Source organism: Salmo salar, chromosome ssa08, assembly GCF_905237065.1.
Source record: "Salmo salar chromosome ssa08, Ssal_v3.1, whole genome shotgun sequence".
In the NCBI taxonomy this organism is placed as follows: Eukaryota; Metazoa; Chordata; class Actinopteri; order Salmoniformes; family Salmonidae; genus Salmo; species Salmo salar.
The window spans coordinates 14,148,783-14,169,043 of NC_059449.1; the positions used below are offsets into that span (position 1 = coordinate 14,148,783).

The 20,261-nt window shown below is 42.9% G+C and overlaps 1 protein-coding gene across 1 annotated transcript; it reads right to left on the bottom strand.

The window, feature by feature from the left end:
* Positions 1 to 6,884: 6,884 nt before the first annotated feature.
* On the bottom strand, positions 6,885 to 17,829 carry LOC106610219 (ATP-binding cassette sub-family E member 1). Its single transcript, XM_014209428.2, has 19 exons — positions 17,662 to 17,829; positions 16,634 to 16,787; positions 16,326 to 16,411; positions 16,101 to 16,198; positions 15,861 to 15,978; positions 15,467 to 15,604; positions 15,262 to 15,331; positions 13,285 to 13,381; positions 13,108 to 13,197; positions 12,686 to 12,807; positions 12,045 to 12,118; positions 11,621 to 11,768; positions 11,478 to 11,537; positions 11,015 to 11,073; positions 10,364 to 10,474; positions 8,541 to 8,683; positions 8,208 to 8,330; positions 7,754 to 7,865; positions 6,885 to 7,565 (listed from the first exon to the last, which is right to left on the bottom strand). Exons 2-19 carry the CDS (start codon positions 16,734 to 16,736, stop codon positions 7,518 to 7,520), a joined length of 1,800 nt encoding a protein of 599 aa, XP_014064903.1. The 5' UTR covers positions 16,737 to 16,787; positions 17,662 to 17,829; the 3' UTR covers positions 6,885 to 7,517.
* Between the last annotated feature and the right edge of the window lie 2,432 nt (positions 17,830 to 20,261).

The following is a 20,261-nucleotide window of genomic DNA, read 5'->3' on the forward strand; positions in this document are numbered from 1 at the left end:
ATCAGAGGTCATGAGGACAGCGTGCCATTGGCCCATTTAAAAGCATTGGAACTCAGCCTGTCTCTAGGCTAGACGGCATGAGGAAGAGCATAACTGGAAGGTTGGATTGCAGCACAGCGTTCCATAGACGTCCATGAATTGGCACGGGCATCGGAATGCTCTACGACGAACGATGACAGACGTGTTTAGATGAGAGTGAGAGAGACCGGGCGGGCGGTGCGAGTGGGGACATTGCTGTCCCCCCCCCCACCGGAGGACTTTGGCAGGCCTGGTAGGTTTTTCGGTAACGACAGGCATTCTGGCAGGCAGTGTATCAGCCAGCTCGCATTTCAAACGGGCGCCTCTCTTGACGCGGCTTTCCACTAGTCCTTCTAGAAATAATGTTGGGAGTGATAATATTAAAACTGTCTCTCTACGGGCTGAGGGATTACTCTCTCCATCCAGTCACTGCACAGCACAATGCCCTAAGCCTTCCTCAGTAGCGCACTGTAACATTCAGGTGTCACTCACTCATGTCAGTGACCACAACAAGCATATTGCTGTGTGTCTATCATTGGCTATTGTCATCATGACTCTCTAAATTGCAAAATAACAAGGCAGACACACACACCCATGCACTAACACGTGCACACACACGGTATGCAACAACAGAATGCATCAGTAGTACCCTACTATGTCACTTCTCCAGTATGACTCAAACCCCAGTGTGTAAGGACACACACACGCCACTCCTCTCTCCTCACCCCTCTGATCTGATCACAGGTCTGCTGGTGATTGCCGTTTGTCTCTGAGGACAATGTGCTATTTGTGAACCCGCCGTATGTAAACTGAGATGGCAGACTGTCGGCCGTGTCTAAAAATCGCAGTTGGGGCTGGTCGCCTGCCCCCCACCCCCACCCAACTACCCCCCAGAAGAGGTCCCCAAGGCAGGGCACCATGGAGGGTGGTCTAGGCTGCCCCTGTCCCCAGGGTTTGGTGGGTGGGTGGGGGGGGACACTTTTGGGGAGAAGCGTCAGCTGCCACGGTCACTTGGTGGATGAATGGAATAGTCAGCATCAGACAGCAGCTCACAGCTGTCAGTCAAGGATCCACCCTGTAGCCATGGGTTGGTAGGCTACAACAGAGAAGGGAAGGATCCACCCTGAAGCCATGGGTTAGTGGGCTACAACAGGGAAGGGAAGGATCCACCCTGAAGCCATGGGTTAGTGGGCTACAACAGAGAAGGGAAGGATCCACCCTGAAGCCATGGGTTAGTAGGCTACAACAGAGAAGGGAAGGATCCACCCTGAAGCCATGGGTTAGTAGGCTACAACAGAGAAGGGAAGGATCCACCCTGAAGCCATGGGTTAGTAGGCTACAACAGAGAAGGGAAGGATCCACCCTGAAGCCATGGGTTAGTAGGCTACAACAGAGAAGGGTTGGTGACACACTGGACCTCTCCTAACTGTGAGATGTTGTTGTATTTTATTAGACACATGCCGTTGAATTCTCAGATAGACCTTCACTTTCAGGCATACATCTCATGACCCATCCACGTTTGGTGTTACGGATGTGATTAGAAGACCACAGAACATCCTTCAAGGCCTTCGAAGAGGACACAACGCGGTAGCACACAACGCTCATTCAGAAACTCCATTAAGGGGAATGAGATAATGGATTTCATTTACGGAGGGTTCAACACAATATTCTTGTGAGGTGATGTCAGGGGTGACAAGATGTACCGCGCAAGGTTCTCCTCAACCAGTTAATGGATCTTTAATAGAGGAAGTGGAGAAAATGGATGACGTAATTATAGCCTGGTGATGACAGAACACCCTAAAGCAAATCATCTCATACTGTACATCCAGCACCATTCTATCTCTGATATAAACACAGAACACAACACTGATATAGTACAGTAGTGTATGTCATACTAAATATGGATCTGCTGTTGTAGTCGGGGTCACAATGAGGCAAAAACCCGAGCTAAAACTGCTAGATTACTTAGATGTTGTTTTAATGGAGTGCAGTGATGAGGTCATCTCTCACGAGACACGCACACACACACACACACACACACACACACACACACACACACACACACACACACACACACACACACACACACACACACACACACACACACACACACACACACACACACACACACACACACACACACACACACACACACACGTGTGAACATCTGGGAGTTGAGAGAGAGCAGTGTAAGCGATAGCATCATGACGTCACCTCTTTTCCTGGATTGGCCTCCAAACACCAGAACGTACTGTAACAGCAGCGGGCAAAAATAGATCACAGTTCCCAAACAAAGCGGTGATGACTGATTAAGATAAATAAACGTAAGAATCACTCCGGCAGTGGTTGGAATTAGATCATTAGGGTACGTTTGGGGTCGACCGTCAAAGAGTACAGAGTATCACAAGGAGCGGGGCAGCTGTGGTCCTCATTAGATATAAGTTACTCATTAAAATGGATCGTGATACAGATTTAGCTCAATGAAGGAAAAATGTATTATTGTTACAACATGACGGTCTTGGAGTAAGGACACCCTGTCCAGTCGAACAGAATATCAGGTGATAACAGCACCATCTCAAAGCAGGTCTGGTAAGACAAACAAATAAAAGGGCCGCTGATCTCCAGAACTTTGAGACGCGGCACGCAATTAAGAGGCATACAACCAAATGGTTCAATGAACATTATAACGTTTCATCCGTCATGAAATGCCTGTTAAAATGTCAGTATGTGTGGGTGTAGCAGGGCTGTTGAATTGAACACTTGTTAAAGAAGCAGAAGCTTGGGGACATCCCTCCCTTGCTTGCTTTGTTGACCTTTAGGGGAGAGAGAGAGAAGCGAGCTGCACCCACCTACCCAGACTGAATGATGATGTCATGCCACCCACCTCCAGACCAGTGGTGGATTGATCTCTGTAGCGCCATACCTTAGCCCCCCTGGGCTGCATGTAGCTGTGTCCTCACTGCCCTGCACCCGAGGGAGGCAGGTGGAGGGACTTTAGGAGGGAGGCGGTAGTGGGGTTACAAGCTCAGTTAACTGCTCCAATCCAATCGTTCTTGATTACGGGTTGTTGCATCATTTTACTCCCTCCAGGGCAGACAGACCACCACTCTTTCCACCCTCGCTACCCCCTCCAATAGTCTAGTTATTCACCCCCTCTCTCCCTCCTGTAGTATCTCCCCCTATCTCCCACTCTCTCTAGTATCTTCCCCCCTTTCTCTCTCTAATATCTTCCCCTCTCTCACTCTTCCTCCATCTTCCCCCTCCCCCTCTCTCTCCCTCTAATATCTTCCCTCCTCTATCTTCCCCTCTCTCTCTCCCTCTAATATCTTCCCTCCTCTATCTTCCCCCTCTCTCCTCTAGTATGTTTCCCCTCTCTCCCACCTTCTCTCTCCTCTAGTATCTCCCCCCTCATATATCTTCTCCCCATCTCTCTCCTCTAGTATCTCCACCCCCCCTCTCTCTCTCCCACCTCCTTCAGTGTGCAGCCTAGGCCTAAGGGGGAGACCCGTCCCATCGATCATGGCCAATTACCACAGCAACCCTCTCAGGACAGCACAGTGACAGTCAGACCTGGGTTCAAATACTATTTGAAATAACTTCAAATTCTTTATTTGAGCGTTATTGAGCTTGCCTGGCGCAATGGAACCAGTAGAATAGTCGCACAGCTGTAAACCCAGTCCATCTAGAACCACAGGCAGGCCAAATCAACAGTTAAGTATTTGAAAGATTTCAAATAATATTTGAACCCAGGTCTGCTGTCTACAGATCTCCAATAACCTCTCGTCTACTATATACTATACTTTATGAGTCCTCTGAGTAGGCTGGAGAGGATGGCTGAGAGATCGGTTGATTAGTCCCCATAGGACAGTGACATGGAGGGGGTCACCTTCTGGAAAATGACAGTGGCTGCATCTGAAATCCCACCCTATTCCCTGCATAGCGTATTACTTTATACCAGGGGCCGGAGGGCCAATCAACTGATCTCTCCACAATCTCACCAATATTTCCATTTCAAATCAAATCAAATTGTATTTGTCACATGCTTTGTAAACAACAGGTGTAGGCTAACAGTGAAATGTTGACTGACGGGCCTTTCCCAACCATGCTGAGAGAACAAAAGAAATAGAAAAGAATTGAGAAAAAAAGCCAAACAATTCAGACGTAGCCAGTGTCACCTTGTCACGTACCAAGCTCAGAGTTTCCAAATGTTTTTCTCCTATTCAAAGGGAGGAATCCCCTAGTCCTCACTCTGCTGTGACAGCCATCATTATTAACGTTGAACATAATGAACATAATGAACATCAACGCAAAACTCTATTTCTTAGAGTTAGTGGCTCTTTATCCCCATCTAGTGGTTAATTGCATGGTTGACTTTTAAACAGTACAATATAGAATTCTAGTTTGGATATTCTGTCATTTGCACCTTTAAAATGAAAGATTCACCCATTTTGATTGTTATATTGTTTTTGTGCATCTCTGAGCGATGTTCTAGCTATGCTGGAAGTTAATAGAAATACAACTTTCTGATCATGAAAACGTATATCATACATGTCCAGGGTTGGGTAGGTTACTTTCTAAATGTAATCCGTTAGTTACTAGTTGTAATCAAATCGTAATCAGTAACGTAATTTTGGATTACCCAAACTCAGTAACATAATCTGATTACATTCTGTTACTTGCAGTTTACTTTCCCTTTAAGAAGCATTAGAAGACGACAAAAATGTATGTTACCAATTGATTTATCCTGCAGTTGATGTCGTTCAATGTTAACGTTTACATAGCTGGCCATATATGGATGTAAAATGTTACTTTATGGGTTGGTTATGTAGACTTCTTCTAACCCATCGCTTTCTACTACATATAATAATATGATTAAATTATATCTTTACATTAAAAACCAAAGTCTATCAGAATTCCAGTCATTCCAATAAATGTTATACCCCTTGATCTTCAAGAATAGGACTTGGAAATATGGAAGTCTAGATTAGACAAATTGTTTTAACTGAGCTACGGATTTATTAGCCAACCCTACTCTGTTTATGATTTTGTTGTCAAGGAGGACTGATTTGGCTCATTGATTCGAGTTGTTGAGCTCATGGAATTGCGTGCTTCGAGCACTACTGAAAAGTGCTATTTACATGTGAAAAATGAATGCCATATGCTGCATTTGCTATAGGCCTATTGTTTACCTTTTTGTTGGTGACACTTTGATATCTTCATAATATGCAGCTGTTTAAAGGGCAAATCCACAGACGAAACAATAAAATGGACACTCAGCCTCTGTTTTGGTAAAAGGCTGAGGGATGGGCCTGGAGAAATGTAACCACTCTCAGATTAATAGACAGAGCTATGGATGCAAGGACTGACCATCCATGATATAAAAATGGTTTTAACCATGTTATGAGGCTATATACAGTGTTTGTTTACATTTACAATGTTCATAAACATTGGAATAAAACAAGCTAATATTTTGGGTTCTAAGCTCATGAGGTATTTATAAATGATATTCTTTAAAAAAAAATCAATGGCTATATAATTCTAATTTACAAATCCAAAAATTGATGTAGCCACTACAGATTGCCCCTTTAAGCCTATCAAAGGTGTACAAGTTCAAGCATGTGTCCATTAGGACTATGGATATTTTTTGAATTATCAACATGAATTACATTGAGCAATAAAAGCCCCACTTTTATTCCAGAGGCTGGGACCCGCACTATGCAGTTGTTGCAAGAGCACATTTTTCATTGGCTGTCCACTGGTTTCAAAAACAATGATTGATAGGCAGCTTACATTTATTGAATTCAACCTTATTGGGTTAAAATATTTAGATTATTGAACAGCCATCCACAACCCGTAAGGCGCAAATCGCTAAATGAGAGTAGCAGTGTGATCAGCATCAATGTGCTATGTAGCTATCAATAATAAGTGATATCCTTATCGCCGTAGACTACACCACTGCGCTCATCCTTACCTCCAAACGTTTATTCAAATTATTGCCGACAGCAGTCGCACAATTGGAAGACAGCTTGGACTGTAGCCCACAAAAGCCTATTCCTACTCTTTTCCCACAATCCAGCAAACACATTTGGTGTGTCATGAAACAAATTTACTCAACCTTTTTTTCGATGCTGATTTGAATGTCACTGAGAAAACAGAAGTGTCAAAGATTTTTCGCAAAAATGATTTCGGAATTTAAAAGTAATCCTCGAAGTAAACATCTAGTTTTTCAAAAGTATCTAATTACAATATTTTTGCTGGTAATGTAACCGATTACAGGTCGGTTTTTTGTAGTCCCTTACATGTAATCCATTACTCTCCAAAACTGCCGATGTCATAACGTGGGAGGTTGTGATATTCCTACACCGAGAAATGTGTAATTTATTTTGTCTGCCTCTTTAGTCCAGGGTGTCGTTGCGAATGCCACGCTGCGAGCCACTGTTGAGATTTTAAGACTCCTACATTGATAGTTGGTTTAGGCGATTTTACAGCTAGCTAGCTACTTCACATGCTAATATTAACTTTGGTATTATTGTATGTAGCTACGTTGACTAACTTGCTACCTAGCTCGCCAGCCAGCCCATAGAGCATTGCATGTTTTGTAGTTGACTTGAGCTGCAACAGATTTCCACATGCTGCTACCAACCTTGCAACGACAAAATAAATACTTGTTCACAAAAAAATATTCTAACAGTGTTATTTAACACTGTAAACAAAAGGAATTGTGGTTTTGGGTGGATTTTTCCTATAAAGCTGTATGGCAACGTAAGAATTGCTTTGTTAAATGCCATAAGCTTGATTCTTGGTCTGGAGGGCAAATTTAATTGTGGAATAACAATAGTCATTAACTATAACACATTGACAAGAACTGTATAGAGACACTTTTAATTGTTGAACCGCAGAATGAAGGTACAATGCCTTTAATTCCAGTAAATAGATTATGTATTACTTCAATGTCCATTTTCTGATGGAGAACCAACGAACCGCAGTAGTCTGCTGCCCTCTTGTGGGCAAAACCCACAATTTCACTTTCAAAAAACACCACCATACTCAGGAAATGGTGTTTATTCATAAGATACTATTTTAAAATTACATGAATTGGATGACTCTTTGATAAAACACTCCTTTGGCTCCCAAAGGTAGGTGTGTGTGGGCAAGTTCGTTTTGCATAGCCTTGTGCACATGGGTGGTTGAAGATTTCACTTTAGGACCAATGGTCTAATATGTAAACCCCGGGGCACCAGGCAATGCAAAACAAACTCGCCCTGTGTGTGCGCGCATACGTATGACTCTGGTGGTCCACCCAGCTTGGGTCTCTAAGCCTTCGGCCCAAGGGGGGGCCAGTAGGGTAGGGCTACGTTCCAAATACCCACACTAACATCACTTAGAACGGAGCAATGTAGCATGGAATGCTAGTGTGGGTATTGGAACAGCCATACAGGTGTCAGGGCTTGAGGAGGATGGATATGGAGGTCTCTCTGATGGAGGGAGGGTTTGGTCCTTTAGTCATCCAGGAAGAAGTAGTTCCCACTCTTTTTCTGTTCACAATCCTAGATATACAAACATATAGATTGGGTTACAGAGGAGACACAATCCTAGATGTACAACAGGTTAGAGAGCAAATGAAATCAAATGGAGTGATGCGGAATGAAATGACTGAAAGTCAATATGTTTACTAAAAGCACAAAAGGGATGTAAATACAAATGTTGGTTTTAAACACTCAGTATTTCCCTGTACCTTTATGGAATTCATCTTGTTGATCCTTGGTCGGAAGTTGTTGGGGTCTCTCCTGAACGTGATCTCCAGCTGTGATAGGAACTTGTTCATCCCAGCGAGTAAGGTCTGTGGCCTGAGAGGTCAAAAGATGACGGGCCCGTGTTACATAGTTGCTTAAGAGCTAAACATGGGTTCCTAACAACCCATATCTTAGCATGATTTCAGTCTGTCTTGTCACGAAAATACCACTTTGTCAGACGAACATGAATTTCAGTCAGGATTTGACAGTTTGCTTAGAAAATCACCCAATAAGCAGTTTGAAGGAGCTAAGAGTTCCATAAAGTGAGAGGAAGAAAACAATAGCTTGAAGAACAGCAGATATTAAAAGCCACCACAGATAAGAACAGCAGACGTCATGCTGCTGGGTAAATCAGTGGATGAGACCGTGTGAAATGGATGGGGAGGGTTAACATACGTGTTGGCAGCGGTGCTTCGCGAGGGAATACCGTCGAACACGATGACGCGGTCAGCCAGGTAGGTGGCCATGATGAAGTCGTGCTCCACCACGAATGCGGTCTTCTTGGCGTGGAGGATGAATCTACAGACAAATAATGAATGTATCAAAATCAATGGCATCTATTTAAGGCCATTAGGGTTTGTGTATTTCCTGTCAAACAACAGATTAACAGACCAGGGTTTGTGAATGGTACTACTGTGAGCCATGTAAAGCACAAGGTGGATCTCTTTGCTGAGGTAGAAGTTCACCCCACCCTAACCACAGATCTAGGATCAGAGTGTGTGTGGTTACCTTTTGATGACCTTGGCGCACACGAGACGCTGCTCAGAGTCCAGGTAGGCAGAGGGCTCGTCTATCAGGTAGACATCAGCTGGTTTCCCCAGACACAGGGCCATGGCCACCCTCTGCAACTCTCCTCCAGACAGGTTCTGGACCTACAGAGACAAGCAGGGGGGTGTTCATTAGACACCAAACGGAGGAAAACGAACCAAAACAGGGAGGGAGTACCTAGACATGTCCAATAAGAAATGATTGTTTTCATTTTCTGGTCCAGTGTGTATGGTCCATTGGGGCACCGTATAGCAAAGTGTTGTGCATCAGAAATGTTTTTATTCTGTTCTTACCTGTTGGGGCTAGGGGGCAGTATTTGCACGGCCGGATAAAAAACTTACCCGATTTAAACTGGTTACTACTCTTGCCCAGAAACGAGAATATGCATATAATTAGTAGATTTGGATAGAAAACACTCTAAAGTTTCTAAAACTGTTTGAATGGTGTCTGTGAGTATAACAGAACTCATATGGCAGGCCAAAACCTGAGAAGGTTCCATACAGGAAGTGACCTGTCTGACAATTTGTTCTCCTGTGGCATCTCTATCGAAAATACAGCATCTCTGCTGTAATGTGACATTTTCTAAGGCTTCCATTGGCTCTCAGAAGGCGCCAGAAAGTGTCTCTGGGCGAAGTACAGGAGCTCTGTTTCTGAGTGGTCAGGCTGGGAACAGTGACACTGGAGATGCGCGTTCATGAGAATTCTCAATTTTTTTCTTTCAGCCTTTGAATGAATACAACGTCGCCCGGTTGGAATATTATCGCTATTTTACGAGAAAAATAGCATAAAAATAGATTTTAAACAGCGTTTGACATGCTTCGAAGTACAGTAATGGAATATTTTGACATTTTTTGTCACGAAATGCACTCGCACGTCACCCTTCGGATACTGACCTGAACGCACGAACAAAACGGAGGTATTTGAATATAACTATGGATTATTTGGAACCAAAACAACATTTGTTGTTGAAGTAGAAGTCCTGGGAGTGCATTCTGACGAAGAACAGCAAAGGTAATCCAATTTTTCTTATAGTAAATCTGAGTTTGGTGAGGGCCAAACTTGGTGGGTGTCAAATTAGCTAGCCGTGATGGCCGGGCTATGTACTCAGAATATTGCAAAATGTGCTTTCGCCAAAAAGCTATTTTAAAATCTGACACCGCGATTGCATAAAGGAGTTCTGTATCTATAATTCTTAAAATAATTATGTATTTTGTGAACGTTAATCATGAGTAATTAAGTAAATTCCCCGGAAGTTTGCGGTGGGTATGCTAGTTCTGAACATCACATGCTAATGTAAAAAGCTGGTTTTTGATATAAATATGAACTTGATTGAACAAAACATGCATGTATTGTATAACATAATGTCCTAGGAGTGTCATCTGATGAAGATCAAAGGTTAATGCTGCATTTAGCTGTGGTTTTGGTTTTTGTGACATATGTTTGCTTTGAAAATGGCTGTGTGATTATTTTTGGCAGGGTACTCTCCTGACATAATCTAATGTTTTGCTTTCGCTGTAAAGCCTTTTTGAAATCGGACAATGTGGTTAGATTAATGAGAGTCTTGTCTTTAAAATGGTGTAAAATAGTCATATGTTTGAGAAATTGAAGTTATAGCATTTGAGGTATTTGTATTTCGCGCCACGCGATTCCACTGGCTGTTGACTAGGTGGGACGCAAATGTCCCACTGGCCCAGAGAGGTTAAATGGACAAGTTCAGGTAGTAGTACCACCCCGTTTCAAAACATTCAATGTGAACTGAACACAACCCAGAAAGCACAACTTACGTCCTGGTCGATGATGCTCTCAATCTGCATAGGCTTCATGACGTCAGTCACAAACTGGGGGTGAGTGTAGGCGTCTCGGATCTTCTCATGGAGCAGAGCCCGCACGCTACCCTACAGAGACAGAGGACATGAAGTTAGTCAGGGGCACACTACCCTACAGAGACAGAGGACATGAAGTTAGTCAGGGGCACGCTACCCTACAGAGACAGAGGAAGTTAGTCAGGGGCTGAGGGGCACGCTATCTTACAGAGACAGAGGACATGAAGTTAGTCAGGGGCACGCTACCCTACAGAGACAGAGGACATGAAGTTAGTCAGGGGCACACTACCCTACAGAGACAGAGGACATGAAGTTAGTCAGGGGCACACTACCCTACAGAGACAGAGGACATGAAGTTAGTCAGGGGCACACTACCCTACAGAGACAGAGGACATGAAGTTAGTCAGGGGCACACTACCCTACAGAGACAGAGGAAGTTAGTCAGGGGCTGAGGGGCACGCTACCTTACAGAGACAGAGGACATGAGGTAATTAGTCAGGGGCTGAGGGGCACGCTACCCTACAGAGACAGAGGAAGTTAGTCACGAGATGAGGCGCAGGTGTCTGTGTTAGAGGTGTGTAGTTGTCGAGGCAGTGACTGGTTGGTACCTACTTTGAATTTGGGGCTGATCTTTTGGGGTTTGTAGCTGACGTTCAGGATAGGCACTTCCCCTTTGGAAGTAATAGAACATGTTTAGGGAAAATGGACTGAGTATACAAAACAATAAGAACACCTACCTAATATTGTGTTGCACCACCCCCTTTAGCCATCAACACAGTCCCACTTCAATCTTTTGTCTTGCCCATTCACCCTCTGAAAGGCACACATACAAAATCCATGTCTCAATTGTCTCAAGGCTTAAACATCCTCAATTAACCTGTCTCCTCCCCTTCATCTACACTGATTGAAGTGGATTTAACAAGTGACATCAATAAGGGATCATAGATTTCACCTGGATTCTAGCTCATGGAAAGAGCAGGTGTTCCTAATGTTTTGTACACTGTATATTAGAGTACATGGTTCCAGCAATTAGACAACGTGAAGAGAAACTAAAAGTTGTCAAAATGTTATTTACCCCCTTCATCTGGTTTCAGACGGCCAGCCAGCATTCTGATGAACGTGGTTTTGCCCGTCCCTGAAAGAGCGAGGATTTAGAAATAAGACTCATTATATGGAACTTGGTTGATAAAGAGACACATTCCTCCCCCGCCTCCTCACCGTTCTCTCCCAGCATGACCATGATCTCAGAGTCGGTGAACTCTCCCTCCAGGATCTCCAGGGCAAAGTCTCCCATGTTCTTCTTCATGTGGGGGTACTGGTAGTGGCACATCCTCTTGATCTCCTCCTCGTTGGCCGTCTCCGCCACCTAGTGTTGTATTATTACATTATTTTAGTTTTTAGACATTATTATGAACTGGATGTTTCGAGACCTGAATGCTGATTGGCTGAAAGATCACCTGCCACGGGTAAGACAAAAAAAAGTACTTTTTACTATTCTAACTACGTTGGTAACCAGTTTATAATAGCAATACGGCACCTCTGGGGTTTGTGGCACTGCGTTGCGGTGTGCATAAGAACAGTCCTTTGCCGTGGTATATTGGCCATATGCCACATATCCTCAGGCTTAATTGTATCACATTACCTTGAACACCAGCGATATCTCCCTGAAGCGCAGATTCTCCGTGGGCACATAGCCATCCAGGAAGATGTTGATGCCTGGAGAAAGGAACGGAGGAGGCCTGGGGTTAGAGGTGAAGTAGTCAAGTGAACAGGACAGCTGTGCATTGGGAAAATATCCATTGGTTGTGGTGATATGCTCCACGGACAGATTGTGAAAAGCTGTGTTACCATTGAGGGTAAGTGACAGAGTGGTGGTCTATGGGCTGCTGCGCTAGGCTAGGGCCTTAAGGCTTTGAAATGTCTGTACCAGTTGGCTCTGCAGCAGACCCATTAGAGTTAGTCCCTAGTGGGGTCAGATTGGGGGTTTACTGTAGCAGAGATCAAGTTGAGACAGATCTTCATTTGTCTTCACAGACTAGAGTGTAGCCTGCCATGTACTGAGGATATACTTTATCCATTGATATCAATGCAAATAATAATAATAATAATAATAAAGTACACATACCAACAGCCACGGCGTCATTGTGAATGAAGTAAGAGGGTGGTAGAGGTAGTTTGGCCTTCCCTGACTCCAAAGGGCATAGTGACTGCTCCGTAAGAGCTGGACACTCCGTACGGACAGCGTAGTGTTTATGGTATAGTATGAAGTGTTTAGGGTCCTACCTTCTCTAACTCCAAAGGGCATAGTGACCACTCCATAGGCGCTGGGCACTCCGTACAGACAGCAGATGAAGTCAGACAGGTAGTCCAGCACACTCAGGTCGTGTTCCACCACTATGATGTATCTGGGAGAGTGGACCAAGTAAGAGTCAAGAGTCTACAAGACAAGAAAAAGCTGATGGAAGAATAGTGGATAATGTTCAAGTAGGCATAAAACCAAAAGTAAACCAAGTGAAATAGGGAGGAACTACCAGGTTGGTGTTTACTAGGAATAAAGCAGAAAAAAACTGCCAGGGCAGTACTACCTGAATTTGTCCAATGAGAAACTATGGTTTTACTTTTTCCGTTGCAAAACGCTTTGCTACAGCATGCCCTTCTGAACAGGACCCAGCCCTCTAGTGAGAGCATCATGTAATGTAACAGACCTGTCTGGGGAGATGAGGGAGCGGATGGTGACAGCAGCTCTTAGACGCTGCTTCACATCCAGGTAACTGGATGGCTCGTCAAACATGAAGCTGGAAGGAACCACAAAGAGCCGCGTTAAGAACCACAACATACTCAGTCTTGGACGGCTTCTGCTGAAGCTGGTGCTGTTGACTTACATGTCTGCTCTCTGGATGCAGACCACAGCGATGGCAAAGCGCTGCAGCTCTCCTCCTGATAGGTCCTCCACATTCCTCTCCCTGAGATGAGTCAGATCTGAGACAGGAGAGAGATCAAATAATCTGCTGGCCAAATTGTATATTTTACTGACAACTTGACTGTAGAAGTGGGTCAAAAGTAGAGGTCGACCTATTAATCGGGATGGCCGATTAATTAGGGCCGATTACAAGTTTTCATAACAATCGGCAATTGGCATTTTTGGGCACCGATTATGGCCGATTACATTGCACTCCACGAGGAGACTGTGTGGCAGGCAGACTACCTGTTACGCGAGAGCAGCAAGGAGCCAGGGTAAGGTGCTAGCTAGCATTAAACTTATCTTATAAAAAAACAATCAATCTTAACATAATCACTAGTTAACTACACATGGTTGATGATATTACTAGTTTATCTAGCTTGTCCTGCGTTGCATATAATCAATGCGGTGCCTGTTGATTCAATGATAAATTACAGCCTACTTCGCCAAACGGGTGATTTAACAAGCGCATTCGCAAAAAAAAGCACTGTCGTTGCACCAATGTGTACCTAACAATAAACATCAATGCCTTTCTTAAAATCAATATACAAGTATATATTTTTAAACCTGCATATTTTGTTAACATTGCCTGCTAACATACATTTATTTTAACTAGGGAAATTGTGTCACTTCTCTTGCATTCTGTGAAAGCAGAGTCAGGGTATCTGCAGCAGTTTGGGCCACCTGGCTCGTTGCGAACTGTGTGAAGACCATTTCTTCCTAACAAAGACCGTAATTAATTTGCCAGAATTGTACATAATTATGACATAACATTGAAGGTTGTGTAATGTAACAGCAATATTTAGACTTAGGGATGCCACCCGTTAGATAAAATACGGAATGGTTCCGTATTTCACTGAAAGAATAAACGTTTTGTTTTTGAAATGATAGTTTCCTGATTTGACCATATTAATGACCTAAGGCTCGTATTTCTGTGTGTTATTATATTATAATTAAGTCTATGATTTGATAGAGCAGTCTGAATGAGCGGGGGTAAGCAGCAGCAGGCTCGTAAGCATTCATTCAAACAGCACTTTCCTGCATTTGCCAGCAGCTCGTCGCTGTGCTTCAAGCATTGCGCTGTTTATGACTTCAAACCTATCAACTCCCGAGATTAGGCTGGCAATATTAAAGTACCTATTAGAACATCCAATAGTCAAAGGTATATTAAATACAAATGGTATAGAGAGAAATAGTCCTATAGTAACAACAACCTAAAACTTCTTACCTGGGAATATTGAAGACTCATGTTAAAAGGAACTTAAACGTTAGCTTTTTTTACATGGCACATATTGCACTTTCACTTTCTTCTCCAACACTTTGTTTTTGCATTATTTAAACCAAATTGAACAGGTTTCATTATTTATTTGAGACTAAATTGATTTTTTAAATGTATTATATTAAGTTAAAATAGTGTTCATTGAGTATTGTTGTAATTTCATTATTACAGATTTATATATATATATACACATATACATATATATACACATACATATATACATACATATACATATACACACACACATACATATATATACATACATACATACACACATACATATACACATACATATACACATACATACATACATACATACATACATACATACATACATACATACATACATACATACATACATACATACATACATACATACATACATACATACATACATACATACATACATACATATAAAAAAAAGAGCAGCCAATTAATCGGGATCGGCCTTTTTTGGTCCTCCAATAATCGGTATTGGCGCTGAAAAAATAATAAATCATAATCGGTCGACCTCTAGTCAAAAGGAACATTTTTTAAAACATAAATGGAAAGAGTTAGGATTACATATACACAAATTATAGACAAGAGAAAAGACAAGGTGAGAAACCAATCTAAACTTACCAAGCTGCTCACAGACGATGGTCTCAGTCTTGGAGTCATCTTTCCTGCTCAGAATGGAGCCCACAGTCCCCTAGTGGCAGAACACAGCACTACTGTTAGCCCGTCAGACAACAATTCTGTACAGATATGTGTATCTGGAACGCACCAATTCTATCCCCTCATTCATTTCTACAGGTCTGAACCCACACCCACAGGCTCGACTGACCTTGACAGTCTTGGGGATCTGGTCGACGTACTGGGGCTTGACAATGGCTTTCAGGTCATCCTCCAGAATCTTGGTAAAGTAGTTCTGGAGCTCAGAGCCACGGAAGTAGGTCAGGATCTCCTGCCAGTCTGGTGGAGCCTGGTGGAGGAACGGGAGAGAATTGAGCTTTTGAAACTATAAGAGATAAGAGTGATGGTAACACAGCACAGTGTTTTAGTAACTAGTTGCATTTCAGTCATTTAGCTGACATTGTAAAGTCATTCTGCTGACATTATAATTATGCAGAGGGACTTAAGTGACCCTCTAAACATTTTAAAGCCAGATAATAACGTATTAGACATCTGGCTACATTCTCTACAAGGCTGTGTCATAAAACTAATAGTTACACACTTACATCGTACTTCCCCAAGTTAGGCTTCTGTTTTCCAGCCAGAATTTTCAGAGCTGTGGATTTCCCGATTCCGTTGGTGCCCACAAGTCCCAGAACCTCTCCAGGTCTGGGAATGGGTAGTCTGGAATGGAATATTGCATAAGTACAGTCCATGGATTCAAGAGAGAAACAAACATTCATTGAGATTAGGCCTACAGGTCTATGAGACAAACACAGCTCTCTTTACCTTGAAAAGTAACCCACCTATGCAACTTGAAGGAGTTGGCACAGTATCTGTGAGTTGTCTCTTTCTCGAGGTTGCTTGGCAAGTTGACAATAGACAAGGCCCCAAATGGACATTTCTGGAATAAAAAAAAGAAGTCAGTGATAAGTGCCATGTAATCATGACTGAAGGAAAATGCATAAAGAAAAAACTACTCGTCCACATCTTCTATCAACAGAGGGTCAGTCATTTTGTTACAATTTTACCTTGATACAGATGCCACATCCGATACAGAGCGATTCGGAAATCCACACAATTTTGCTCTGAGCTGTGACTTCTATGCACAGTTTACCTGCAAGACAAAAAGATTACAAAGATGAATTACAATTGAGTCTTGAAAAAAGTCAACATGGACCATTTTAACTGTTCATAACTTGAGGCATTATCGTTTAGGCTACTGCCTCAAGACCCGTAGGAATTAGTTATCATGTATGTGTCAGAGAATTTTATAATAGGCCTAGATTATCAAGTACGAGGTTCAGCACAGTAGGAAAGGATGCAACACAAGTCGTACCCATCCGAACCACAGGGCAACTCTTCTTGCACTCTTGCCGGCATTTCTTTGGCTTGCATTTGTCATGGTTCACAATAGCGATTCTGGTGTTTTTCTCTGACATTCTGCCTGCCTCTTGTCAATTATTGGCGGAGCAGAATCCCTCCCCAGAGTACTGCGACACAGAGATATGGGAGTTTAGATCAGACAAGGGTTAGGCCTGTAGCATCTGCAGAGACAGTGAGTCAGATTGATAACAGTTTGGATGAATGAATACAGAAATGGCCTGTAAATTACTATTTGTATTTATTATGGATTTTCATTAGCTGCTGCCAAGGCAGTAGCTACTCTTCCTGGGGTCCAGCAAAATTAAAGCAGTTATACAATTTTAAAAACATTACAATACATTCACAACAGATTTCACAACACATTAATAAGTGTGTGCCCCAAATCTGGGGGAGGCAAGAGAGAAGAATGTATCTAGCTATTTCTATCTCGTATCCATCTCCCACTTCGAGACAAGAAAGCAAGATGGATAACGTTATAACGTAGTAGGTACAACTAGATAACGAGTAACACTGAAATATGAAACAATGATAGCTATCAGCAAAGAGACGAAGACTAGCTGAGCAGTGTTGATGCCATTGACAGTTTAGATAGCTACATTAGCAAGTTTGCCAACTAACACGTAGTTTACCCTAGCTAGCTACGTTACCCTAACGGTCACTTCATCCAAATCAGCTGGAAGGCGACACTGTTGACTATACAAACTAGTTAGCCAGCTTACTAGTATCAGTGACCTATAATTAAACACGTGGTAATTTAATTGGCAGTTATAAAATATCAAATGAACGAACAGCTGTCATGTGAAATTAACAGAGGCGGCTATGATACACTAGCTAGCAAGCTAACGTTAGCCAGCTAATTGGCTAACGAACAGTGCTGACGTTGGTGCTAGCTCTGTTAGCTAGCCAGCTGGACAAGCAGCCCATTCAAATGTTATTTGACAAGTTTGTCATTATTATCATTTATATATCAATCCAACTCACCCAGAAACACTCTTCGGGTGTTTCTGTCCTCCAGGTATTATACTTTTGGTTTTAAAGTGTCGTTGTACTACGGTGTTTCAAACAACGTGTTCTCAACGGGGACAGAACGCCGGGAGAAAAATGGCGCTCCCATGCGTAAAGTTTAGCGACGTCCAGCCATGCGTCGCTATGACGTAGTTATCCTACGAGACTAAAAAGTGGGAGTAGGTTATTTGAGGTGATGGCAAAGCAGAACATCTGTTAGACATTCCTAAAAAGAAATTGAAGTGTATGATCAGAAATGTTTAATTGAATTTGTGAGGCCTTCAATGTAAACTCAAGCTGATGTATAATTTTACTTCTGTAAGACACAATGGCTTAATAAAAAAAAGTGTGTCAATGGGTTCACCATGCCATCAAATTAATAAAAGGGAAATATGTTACTTATCGAAAAAAAGTTATTTTAACTATTTTGCCCATTGATGCTAAGATGTTTAGAAATATGAATCATAATGTATTTATCATATAGGAAAATCTATTTTGAAGGCATCTCTGGCTGCAGTGCAACTAGTGTCTTCAATGTCGTGGCACATACTGTATCAAAATTCAGAATGAGACAAAGTGAGTATCCTTAAACCATCATAGGCCTACTCAAATCAGACCAAATCAAATTTAATTGGTCACATACATATATTTAGCAGATGTTATTGCGAGTGTAGCGAAACGTTTGTGTTCTTAGCTCCAACAGTGCAGAATATCTCAAAATAAACAACAATACACACAAATCGAAAACTAAATGAATGGAATTAAGAAATATAGAAAAATTAGGATGAGCAATGTCAGAGTCCAGAGTATATGACCAAAAGTATGTGGACACCTGCTAGCCGAACATCTCATTCCAAAATCATGGAATGACATGGTCCCCCCCTTTGCTGCTATAACAGCCTCCACTCTTCTGGGAAGGAAAGGGGGAACCTAGTGAGTTGTACAACTGAATGCCTTCAACTGAAACGTGTCTACTGTATTTAACCCAACCCCTCTGAATCAGAGAGGTGCGGGGGGCTGCCTTAATCGACATCCATGTCTTCAGCACCCAGGGAACAGGGGCAGAACAACAGATGTTTTACCTTGTCAGCTCAGGGATTCAATTCAGCAACCTTTCGGTTACTGGCCCAATGCTCTAACCCCTAGGCTACCTGCTGCTAGATGTTGGAACATTGCGGCAGGGGACCTGCCTCCATTCAACCACAAGAGCATTAGTGAGGTCGGCACTGATGTTGGACGTTTAGGCCTAGCTCGCAGTAGGCATTCCAATTCATCCCAAAGGTGTTTGATGTGGTTAAGGTCAGGGCTCTGTGCAGGCCAGTCAAATTCTTCCACGCCAATCTTGACAAACCATTTATGTATGGACCTTGCTTCGTGCACAGGGGCATTGTCATGGTGAAACAGGAAAGGGCCTTCTCCAAACTGTTGCCACAAAGTTGGAAGCACAGCATGGTTTAGAATGTCATTGTATGCTGTAGAGTTAAGATTTCCCTTCACTGGAACTAAGAGGCCTAGCCCAAAACATTAAAAACAGCCCCAGACCATTATTCCTCCTCCACCAAACTTTACAGTTGGCACTATGCATTGTGGCAGGTAGCGTTCTCCTGGCATCCGCCAAATACAGATTTGTCCGTCGGACTGCCAGATGGTGAAGCGTATATATTTTTATAACTCTAGAGAACGTGTTTCCACTTCTCCAGAGTCCAATGGCGGCGAGTTTTACACCACTCCAGCCAGCGCTTGGCATTGCGCATGGTGATCTTAGGCTTGTGTGTGGCTGCTCGGCCATGGAAATCCATTTCATGAAGCTCCAGACGAACAGTTCTTGTGCTGATGTTGCTTCCAGAGGCAGTTTGGAACTCGGTAAAGAGTGTTGCAAACGAGGACAGATGATTTGTACGCGCTACGCGGTCCCGTTCTGTGAGCTTGTGTGGGCTACCACTTCGCGGTTGAGCCATTGTTGCTCCTAGACGTTTCCACTTAACAGCACTTACAATAACAGTACTTACAGTTGACCGGGGCAGCTCTAGCAGGGCAGAAATCTGACTAACTGACTTGTTGGAAAGGTGGCATCCTATGACGGTGAAAGTCACTGAGCTCTTCAGTAAGGCCATTTTACTGCCAATTTGTGTCTATGGAGATTGCATGGCTGTGTGCTTGATTTTATACACCTGTCAGCAACGAGTTTGGCTGAAATAGCCGAATCCAGTAACTTGAAGGGGTGTCCACATACTTTTGTATATATAGTGTATATGGGATGTATAGACATTTTGGACAGTATGTGGATAGAATATTTAGTAAATCTGAAGAATACAATATGTAAAGCAATAGTTAAATAGGATGGCCTTGACTAGAATACAGTATATACATATGAAATGGGTAAAACAGTATGCAAACATTATTGAAGTGACCAGTGTGACCATGTCTATGTACATAGGGCAGCAGCCTCTGAGGTGCAGGATTGAGTTACCGGGTGGTAGCCGGTTAGTAACAGTGACTAAGTTCAGGGAAGGGTACTGGAGGCCGGCTAGTGATGGCTATTTAACAGTCTGATGGCCTTGAGATAAAAGCTGTTT